Source organism: Salmo trutta, chromosome 29 (genome assembly GCF_901001165.1).
Source record: "Salmo trutta chromosome 29, fSalTru1.1, whole genome shotgun sequence".
Classification (NCBI taxonomy): Eukaryota; Metazoa; Chordata; class Actinopteri; order Salmoniformes; family Salmonidae; genus Salmo; species Salmo trutta.
In genome coordinates, this window is record NC_042985.1 from 28839232 (window position 1) to 28850223 (window position 10992).

Genomic DNA, 10992 nt, shown 5'->3' on the forward strand with positions numbered 1-10992 from the left:
TTGCAAACCAGGTAAACGTTTTAATCTAAATATTATATTAATCAAGAGTATTCACAATAATTGTATTATTGAATGGATGTAAAATGTACCCATTGACTACTGAGATGACAGTGATGATGAAACCTGACCAGGATAATGAATGTGAAGCTATAATAGTAGCCGGGATAGTACTAGAAGCTGTAATAGGAGCCGGGATAGTACTAGAAGCTGTAATAGGAGCCGGGATAGTACTAGAAGCTATAATAGTAGCCGGGATAGTACTAGAAGCTGTAATAGGAGCCGGGATAGTACTAGAAGCTGTAATAGGAGCCGGGATAGTACTAGAAGCTGTAATAGGAGCCGGGATAGTACTAGAAGCTGTAATAGGAGCCGGGATAGTACTAGAAGCTGTAATAGGAGCCGGGATAGTACTAGAAGCTGTAATAGGAGCCGGGATAGTACTAGAAGCTGTAATAGGAGCCATACTTTGGGATGGGAGAGAAGATGCTGAGTCCTGCGCGGAACTTCTTGATGGTTCCCCCGGCCTTGAACCAGCTGTGTCTCTTCTCCTGCTGGGCCTTCAGGAACTCATTACTGAGATGCTTCCACTGCTGGGACGTGAATGTACTCAGGATCCTATAGGGCAGACAGCACAACCAGTCACAATCACTGAATTTGGCCGCAATTAGCAGATGTCATTGACTCTACTGTACATTTATGTCCATAATATACATTAAATGACCAAAAGTAGGTGGACACCTATCTCATTCCAAAATCATGTGCATTAATGTGGAGTTGGTGTGCAGGCCAGTCAAGTTCTTCCACACAGATCTAGACAAACCATTTCTGTATTGACTTTGCTTTGTGCACAGGGGCATTGTCATGATGAAACAGGAAAGGGCCTTCCCAAAACTGTTGCCACAAAGTTGGAAGCACAGAATCGTCTAGAATGTCATTGGATGTTAAGATTTCCCTGCACTGGAACTAAGGGGCCTAGCCCGAACCATGAAAAACAGCCCCAGACCATTATTCCTCCTCCACCAAACTTTACAGTTGGCACTGTGCATTCGGGCAGGTAGCGTTCTCCTGGCCTCCGCCAAACACAGATTCGTCCGTCGGACTGCCAGATGGTGAAGCGTGATTCATTACTCCAGAGAAGGCGTTTCCACTGCTCCAGAGTCCAATGGCGGCGAGCTTTACACCACTCCAGCCGACGCTTGGCATTGGGCATGGTGATCTTAGGCTTGTGCAGTCGGCGTTCGGTGGTCCTGTTCTGTGAGCTTGTGTGGCCTACCACTTCGCGGCTGAGCCGATGTTGCTCCTAGACGTTTCTACTGCACAATAACAGCACTTACAGTTGACCAGGGCAGCTCAAGCAGGGCAAAAACTTGACGAACTGACTTGTTGGAAAGGTGGCATCCTATGACAGTGCCACATTGAATGTCACTGAGCACTTCAGTAAGGCCATTCTACTGCCAATGTTTGTCTATGGAGATTGCATGGCGGTGTGCTTGATTTTATACACCTGTCAGCAATGGGTGTGGCTGAAGGGGTGTCCACATACTTTTGCATATTAAGTGTAATTTGTATAGGTGTCATTGGAAAGGGCGGAAATCTGGTGAAATTAGCGTAGGACCCATGGATAGCCTCTCTGAACCAGAATGTGAGGAATCGTGCTGAGTGGCATATGACTTGGGTAGGACTCACTTCTTGAGCTGCAGGCCCAGGCTGAAGCCCTCTTTATTGGAGGGCTGGAACACCTCCACTGACGGTTCTGAGAATAGATTACTCATTATTTCGCAACTCATAGGAGTGAAGAGCTCAGCACTGATTAAAAACACAAAGGCACACATACAGTTGAAGTCGGAAGATTACATACACCTTAGCCAAATACATTAAACTCAGTTTTTCACAATTCCTGACATTTAATCCTAGTAAAAAGTCCCTGTCTTAGGTCAGTTAGGATCACCACTTTATTTTAAGAATGTGTAATATCAGAATAATAGTAGAGAGAATGATTTATTTCAGCTTTTATTTCTTTCATCACATTCCCAGTGGGTCAGAAGTTTACATACACTCAATTAATATTTGGTAGTATTGCCTTTAAATTGTTTAACTTGGGTCAAACACATCAGGTAGCCTTCCACAAGCTTCCCACAATAAGTTGGGTGAATTTTGGCCCATTCCTCCTGACAGAGCTGGTGTAACTGAGTCAGGTTTGTAGGCCTCCTTGCTCGCACACACTTTTTCAGTTCTGCCCACAAATTTTCTATTGGATTGAGGTCAGGGCTTTGTGATGGCCACTCCAATACCTTGACTTTGTTGTCCTTTGCCACAACTTTGGAAGTATGCTTGGGGTCATTGTCTATTTGGAAGACCCATTTGCGACCAAGCTTTAACTTCCTGACTGATGTCTGGAGATTTTGCTTCAATATATCCACATAATTTTCCTACCTCATGATGCCATCTATTTTGTGAAGTGCACCAGTCCCTCCTACAGCAAAGCACCCCAACAACAGGATGCTGCCACCCCCGTGCTTCACAGTTGGGATGGTGTTCTTCGGCTTGCAAGCCTCCCCCTTTTTCCTCCAAACATAACGATGGTCATTATAGCCAAACAGTTCTATTTTTGTTTCATCAGACCAGAGGACATTTCTCCAAAAAGTATGATCTTTTTCCCCACGTGCAGTTGCAAACTGTAATCTGGCTTTTTTATGGCGGTTTTGGAGCAGTGGCTTTCTCCTTGCTGTGCGGCCTTTCAGGTTATGTTGATATAGGACTTGTTTTACTGTGGAAAACTTTTGTACCTGTTTCCTCCAGCATCTTCACAAGGTCCTTTACTGTTGTTCTGGGATTGATTTGCACTTTTCACACCAAAGTACGTTCATCCCTAGGAGACAGAACGCGTCTCCTTCCTGAACGGTATGACGGCTGCGTGGTCCCATGGTGTTTATACTTGCGTACTATTGTTTGTACAGATGAACGTGGTACCTTCAGTCATTTGGAAATTGCTCCCAAGGATGAACCAGACTGATTTCTTTCGATTTTCCCATGATGTCAAGCAAAGAGGCAGTGAGTTTGAAGGTAGCCCTTGAAATACATCCACAGGTACACCTCCAATTGACTCAAATGATGTCAATTAACCTATCAGAAGCTTCTAAAGCCATGACATAATTTTCTGGAATTTTCCAAGCTGTTTAAAGGCACAGTCAACTTAGTGTATGTAAACTTCTGACCCACTGGAATTGTGATACAGTGAATTATAAGTGAAATAATCTGTCTGTAAACAATTGTTCGAAAAATTACTTGTGTCATGCACAAAGTAGATGTTCTAACCGACTTGCCAAAACTATAGTTTGTTAACAAGAAATTTGTGGAGGGGTTGAAAAACGAGTTTTAATGACTCCAACCTAAGTGTATGTAAACTTCCGACTTCAACTGTACACGGGCAGACGAACGCATGCACACACACACACGCACAGCCACTGGGGCTCTGCTCACCCGGTCCATCTAGGTACTGGGAGAGAGAGAAGCGTAGTCTCAGAATGATGGGCTCTGTTCGGATGACCTTCCAGGCTGTTGCCACCTCCTCCTGGAACAAACACACACAAACACACACACACACACACACACACACACACACACACACACACACACACACACACACACACACACATATGATATACACATACACTTTCTACTATGCTGAATTGTAATACTGGAATGCCCAAAGATAATAGAAATGAAAACTCACATCCAAGAAACTGATATTAATCTGAAGGTCAATGTCCACATCATCAATGGTTCCATACTCTCTGAAAGAGGAAGAATAGCAAACATTCAGATGTAATAATCACATAAACTGAATAGCTTTTCCGCACCAAGAAACTTGACATCTCAGTGGGTCTGATGTTCTCTGTAGCAAAGTATTTACTGATAATGACAATAACAGTTAGTGGTCTTGGTTTACAGACTTGGCTGTGGAGACTGTGTGTGTACTGTAGTACCTGACAGAGACAGCACTGTCGGTATAGATGTCCTTCACTGCCTCGATGTCTGCATCCAGTTGGGGGTGGCGGTACAGGTCAGCAGCACAGCTCCCCTACAGGCCGGGAGGGGCACAGGTCAGACCACTGAATTATCCATGGAGATGCTGCTGTAGCCTCCATGTACAGTAATATGAGCTAGCACTGATACTCATGTATACAATGACTGTAGTATTAGACAAGGTACAGGGCCAGTCTCCTGTTCTGCTGTCTCACAGGACTGTATCGGCATGTCTCTCTCTATCTCTAGTTCCGTCTTCTATCTGTCTCGTTCTCACACACATATATTAGTGCCTACAAACAGGCTCTCATCTCTCGGTAGATGGTCTGAATCCACTGGAGAATAGGCTTTTAAAACCGGACTGAATTTACAGTACTTTCAACTCAATCCTTTAGAGATAACTTTTTGTAAAAAGCTGATTGAAAGATTAAGACATTGTGTATGTCACATAGGACTTGATGTAATAAGATTGCAGTTACTGGAGACCACTAGGGGAGTTCTGTAGACCCCATGTGTTGGTTCTGTTACCAAAGAGCCTAGCGGGCAAAACTGGTTGAAATGATGTCATTAAGAGATCATTTCAACCAGTTTTGTCCGGTTTGCCCTCTGGGAGGGATAGGAGGCCTGGGAGGAGGTCATGACGGCCTGGGTACCTGGATCCCATAGAGGAACTGCTCCGACTCATTCTCCCCATCTGATTCCTCATCAGTCCAGGACTGGCCTTTGATGTCCTGCAGGCATTCAGACAGATGTGAAACGCCATTATAGTTATTATCGCTCCATCTCCCATCCTTTCTCTCTCTCTGTCCATTTAGCTGCCAGTTCTTCAAAGACGTCAAAATAAAGCTTTTTATATCACGTCAAAGGGATGGACGGAGACCCATTTGGTTAAACAAAGTACAACTAGACATGAAATAAGCCAAAGATATTCAATACATTATTTGTAAAACATGTAAGACGATTCACTATTATGTTTTCGTTTGGCTTAGTAGTTATCGACAGCAAGGCATCACGCCTTATATATCTATTAAATATCTACACACATCAGCCATTCTGACTGTATCTATTATGATAACTGCAGTCTGATGATAAACAGAGACTACAGTATTACAACTATGGTACTACCATTGGATATGGTGTTATAAGAGTTGTCTCACCATCGGGTCTGTTGTTCATAGGGGTTTCTCAGACAGGGTTAGGCTTCTCCCATCCATAACAGCTGAGCTCCATGTAGGTGGAGGGACTGAGGTTGAAGTCTGGCCTGGTCACTTGGGTTTCCTCTCAAACTGTGGTACCTGATCATTTGGCATGAGAGACGGGAGGAACAAGAACCATAAGCTTACAGTATGTCTCTTATTTCCGCATTTTCACGAAGCATCTACCTTTAAAAAACACAGCTTACTAAACAATGATGCAATGACGTTTTCCGCATTGCCACTTCCTAATGGTGGCCTCCTTTTCCCTTTTTCTTTCAATCATCTGCACTCCACCTTGCCATGTATCCTAGCAACAGCCACTTCTGCCATCTGTCACCGTCCCATTAATCCCAGTGAAGACGGAGAGTGTGTGGGAGAGAGGCTTTATGTGTTGTGCTTTGGCACAATTTTATGTTTAGGTAATCTGAATATTCAACAGAATCTTCGTCTAACCTTTTCAATCTGTGTACAAAAGGTAAGGAAAGGGTAGTCCATTTGATAAAAATAACTTCATTGTATTACCTGCACTGTCAAGTTTAGGAATAGTCTTTATTAGGAATAATCATTGAAATTGTGCAAAATATTTATTTGGCTGAATTAGGAGTTAAAGCCAGGGATGGATATGTTGCTCTCAGGGCATTTTTTACATTTTCTCAACATCCTAAAATTGTGATATTTCAATAGACGTATCATCATCAGCCATTAAGCTCAGAGGATGAGATCACTGTGCTAGATGGCACCAGGTGTGTACTTTTATAAACTGAATCTATGATATATCCCTATCAGCTCCTAACAAAAGCATAATAGCGTTCCAGATTAGACCGTACTTCCCTCCACATATTTCAGCTGCCATATCTTTACATTCAGATGTAAACACATCAGACACTGTGTCCCCTAAGCTAAACACAACATGCACTGAAGGCAATACCTTTTCAACATTGGACAAAATCACAACATAGATGACAAAAGATCTAGAGTGACACATCCAACACAAAACTAAGATTATATCAGTTAAACTACATAATGGTAATGGACTCCTGTCAGCTGTATGATGCTCATAGTTGAATACAGGTTGTTATCACAGAACCCGCTAATAAACACACACTCACAACACATACTTTATTTTATTTTATTTATTTATTTATTTAACCTTTATTTAACCAGGTAGGCTAGTTGAGAACAAGTTCTCATTTGCAACTGCGACCTGGCCAAGATAAAGCATAGCAATTCGACACATACAACCAATACAGAGTTACACATGGAATAAACAAAACATACAGTCAATAATACAGTAGAACAAAAGAAAACAAAAAGTCTATATACAGTGAGTGCAAATGAGGTTAGTTAAGGCAATAAATAGGCCATGGAGGCGAAGTAATTACAATATAGCAATTAAACACTGGAATGGTAGATGTGCAGAAGATGAATGTGCAAGTAGAGATACTCGGGCGCAAAGGAGCAAGATAAATTAATAAATACAGTATGGGGATGAGGCTGTTTACAGATGGGCTATGTACAGGTGCAGTGATCTGTGAGCTGCTCTGACAGCTGGTGCTTAAAGCTAGTGAGGGAGATATGAGTCTCCAGCTTCAGAGATTTTTGCAGTTCGTTCCAGTCATTGGCAGCAGAGAACTGGAAGGAAAGACGACCAAAGGAGGAATTGGCTTTGTGGGTGACCAGTGAGATATACCTGCTGGAGCGCGTGCTATGAGTGGGTGCTACTATGGTGACCAGTGAGCTGAGATAAGGCGGGGCTTTATCTAGCAGAGACTTGTAGATAACCTGTAGTCAGTGGGTGCGGCGACGAGTATGAAGCGAGGGCCAACCAACGAGAGCGTACAGGTCGCAATGGTGGGTAGTGTATGGGGCTTTGGTGACAAAACGGATGGCACTGTGATAGACTGCATCCAGTTTGTTGAGCAGAGTGTTAGAGGCTATTTTATAGATGACATCACCGAAGTCGAGGATTGGTAGGATGGTCAGCTTTACGAGGGTATGTTTGGCAGCATGAGTGAAGGATGCTTTGTTGCGATATAGGAAGCCAATTCTAGATGTAATTTTGGATTGGAGATGCTTAATGTGAGTCTGGAAGGAGAGTTTACAGTCTAACCAGACACCCAGGTATTTGTAGTTGTCCACATATTCTAAGTCAGAGCCGTCCAGAGTAGTGATGCTGGACGGGCGAGCAGGTGCGGGCAGTGATCGATTGAATAGCATGCATTTAGTTTTACTTGCGTTTAAGAGCAGTTGGAGGCCACGGAAGGAGAGTTGTATGGCATTGAAGCTCGTCTGGAGGTTAGTTAACACAGTGTCCAAAGAGGGGCCAGAAGTATACAGAATGGTGTCGTCTGCGTAGAGGTGGATCAGAGAATCACCAGCAACAAGAGCAACATCATTGATGTATACAGAGAAGAGAGTCGGCCCGAGAATTGAACCCTGTGGAACACCCATAGAGACTGCCAGAGGTCCGGACAACAGTCCCTCCGATTTGATACACTGAACTCTATCAGAGAAGTAGTTGGTAAACCAGGCGAGGCAATCATTTGAGAAACCAAGGCTGTCGAGTCTGCCAATAAAAATGTGGTGATTGATAGAGTCGAAAGCTTTGGCCAGGTCGATGAATACGGCTGCACAGTAATGTCTCTTATCGATGGCAGTTATGATGTCGTTTAGGACCTTGAGCGTGTCTAAGGTGCACCCATGACCAGCTCTGAAACCAGATTGCATAGCGAAGAAGGTACGGTGGGATTCGAAATGGTCAATAATCTGTTGGTTAACTTGGCTTTCGAAGACCTTAGAAAGACAGGGTAGGATAGATATAGGTCTGTAGCAGTTTGGGTCTAGAGTGTCACCCCCTTTGAAGAGGGGGATGAGCGCGGCAGCTTTCCAATCTTTGGGAATTTCAGACGATACGAAAGAGAGATTGAAGAGGCTAGTAATAGGGGTTGCAACAATTTCGGCAGATCATTTTAGAAAGAGAGGGTCCAGATTGTCTAGCCCGGCTGATTTGTACGGGTCCAGATTTACACAGACTGTGGCTGTTAGAGTCAACAACAAATCCAACGATGCCTCCTCTACCAGATACGTATGAGTCCATAAAAATGAAGAAACACTATGTCTCTCTCTGTCTCTCTCCTTTCTTCTTCTGTGCTTACTCAGTTCAACGACCTCAACTCTCCCCAAAACTGAGCCATTTTGTTTCACCAGAAGCTGCCACTAGCGAGACCACATTCCATTTCAACTATAGTGTATTTATCATGCGTTCTTTTGCTATTAATGGTTTTCCACATTTCCTGGATGTTCAGCAATCCTCTTTTGGAAAGCCCCCCACAAACACACTCACCATTACCCCCCCCCTTTCTTCCTCCCGTATTCCCCCGCCTGCATTGCCATGTCCTCGACAACCCCCCTGCCCTCCTCGCCTCTCTCTGTCGTCTCACATACCGATAGAGATGCAAACTGACCCCCTCCCCTCATCGAGAATTAAACACACGCAGAGGCATGCAGCTTTGCCCATCCCCCACCTCTCCTCCATCCGACACGCTTACCTATACAGGAGCTGGAGATGGAGGATGGAGATGGAGGATGCTGTCCTTGGTCCTGATCCTTTCCCTCTTAAAGGGAACACCTGCTTTTATATCCCTGCTATGTCCCCCCTGAATGAAACATTTAAATAAAATGACTTAAAAACAGCAGTGAGAATTGTAAATGTCAAAATGGCTGCCTCCCTCTCTCTCCCTGTCGGTATCAGCCTCTATGCTTCCCGGTGGCTGCTCTATGTCTGTGTTTATCTATTGCAGATCTCTGCTCGAACTGCCGTCTTAGTTTTTGCCTGACAACACTGAGGTGTCTGAGCATGCTCAGTTGGAGCTAGCAGCTGGTCATGTGACTTGCAGCTGACTGTGTTTCTGCTAAGGGGAGAAGGGGGAGAGAAAAATGGAGGAAAATGGCAGTCCTGTTAGTGCTGTGATGACTGTGTGTGTGTGTGTGTGTGTGTGTGTGTGTGTGTGTGTGTGTGTGTGTGTGTGTGTGTGTGTGTGTGTGTGTGTGTGTGTGTGTGTGTGTGTGTGTGTGTGTGTGTGTGTGTGTGTGTGTGTGTGCGTTTCTGAGTCTGTTTCTAAATCTGTGTCTCTGCCAGAGCAATCACTTTTTGAGAAAGAAGTGCATGTCTGTTGTCTAATACTATTTTAGGACCATTCTGTCTGTTAAGCTCACGAATCGCCTTTTCTAAAAGATGAAATGAAAACAATATATACAGTGAAACCTCAGGAACAAAACCACAAAACGTTAAACATATTACATTCTAATTAACTCATGAAATGTAGAAGCATTGGTACAGTATTTAATGTATTGCAGTGTGAATAGCAATCATATAGCAGCATATTGTTTAGGATATTGTACAGTGGCCGAGTCAGCGTCTGAGCCAATGGCAATTAGCCTCTTTAGCAGTGTTTACCCTGGTTATCTCCCTGCATCGTGGTAAGTACTGACCAATATAATGGACAGATTAGGCTCTGGATGAACTGTCCGTTTGGCTCTGCTGTGTGTCCACTCGTAGTAAGGAGCTTTGTCTCACTCGTTGCTGATGTGTTATGGCAGGAATTCCAAAGCGCAGTGACCCTTGTAAAGATTTTCAGCCTGAAGACAAAGATAGGACATACAGTGCATTCGGAAAGTATTCAGACCACTTGACTTTTTCCACATTTTGTTACGTTACAGCCTTGTTCTAAAATTGCTTTTTTTTTTATCTCACCAATTTACACACAATACGCCATAATGACAACGCAAAAACAGGTTTTTAGACATTTCTGCAAATTTAAGTATTCAACATGCACTACTGTTCAAAAGTTTTAGAACACCTACTCCTTCAAGGGTTTTTCTTTCTTTTTACTATTTTCTACATTGTAAAATAATAGTGAAGACATCAAAACTATGAAATAACACATATGGAATCATGTAGTAACCAAAAAGTGTTAAACAAATCAAAAAATATTTTACATTTTAAATTCTTCAAATAGCCACCCTTTGCCTTGATGACAGCTTTGCACAATCTTGGCATTCTCTCAACCAGCTTCATGAGGTAGTCACCTAGAATGCATTTCAATTAACAGGTGTGCCTTCTTAAAAGTTCATTTGTGGAATTTCTTTCCGTCTTAATGTGTTTGAGCCAATCAGTTGTGTTGTGACAAGGTAGGGGGGTACACAGAAGATAGCCCTATTTGGTAAAAGACTGAGTCCATATTATGGCAAGAACAGCTCAAATAAGCAAAGAAAAACGACAATCCAATGTGGAAAATTTGAAGAACTTTGAAAGTTTCTTCAAGTGCAGTCACAAAAACCTTCAAGCGCTATGATGAAACTGGCTCTCATGAGGACCGCCACAGGGATGGAAGACCCAGAGTTACCTCTGCTACAGAGGATAAGTTCATTAGAGTTACCTCAGAAATTGCAGCCCAAATAAATGCTTCACAGAGTTCAAGTAACAGACATATCTCAGCATCAACTGTTCAGAGGAGACTGTTTGAATCAGGCCATGGTTGAATTGCTGCAAAGAAACCACGACTAAAGGACACCAATAATAAGAAGATACTTGCTTGTGCCAAGAAACATGAGCAATGGACATTAGACTGGTGGAAATTTCTCCTTTGGTCTGTGAATGGATGATCTCCACATGTGTATTTCCCACCTTAAAGCATGGAGGAGAAGGTATTATGGTGTGGGGGTGCTTTGCTGGTGACACTGTTTGTGATTTATTTACAATTTTAGGCAC

The 10992-nt window shown here is 43.2% G+C and overlaps 1 protein-coding gene across 5 annotated transcripts in view; it reads right to left on the reverse strand.

Moving 5' to 3' along the window:
- LOC115167313 (protein mono-ADP-ribosyltransferase PARP6) overlaps nt 1-9057 on the reverse strand; it is a 34117-nt gene extending 25060 nt beyond the window's left edge. For 2 of the 5 annotated variants that reach the window (XM_029721637.1, XM_029721635.1), the window contains exons 1-8: nt 8771-9056; nt 5184-5321; nt 4680-4757; nt 3987-4081; nt 3734-3794; nt 3481-3571; nt 1687-1753; nt 466-615 (exon numbers count right to left, since the gene is read on the reverse strand). In XM_029721637.1, the coding sequence (XP_029577497.1) occupies nt 466-615; nt 1687-1753; nt 3481-3571; nt 3734-3794; nt 3987-4081; nt 4680-4757; nt 5184-5186 (545 nt within the window). In that variant the 5' untranslated portion in view covers nt 5187-5321; nt 8771-9056. Of the gene's footprint in view, nt 1-465; nt 616-1686; nt 1754-3480; nt 3572-3733; nt 3795-3986; nt 4082-4679; nt 4758-5183; nt 5322-8770 lie in introns of all 5 variants that reach the window. The other 3 variants (XM_029721640.1, XM_029721638.1, XM_029721639.1) reach the window with 2 other exon arrangements.
- Nucleotides 9058-10992: the final 1935 nt, after the last annotated feature.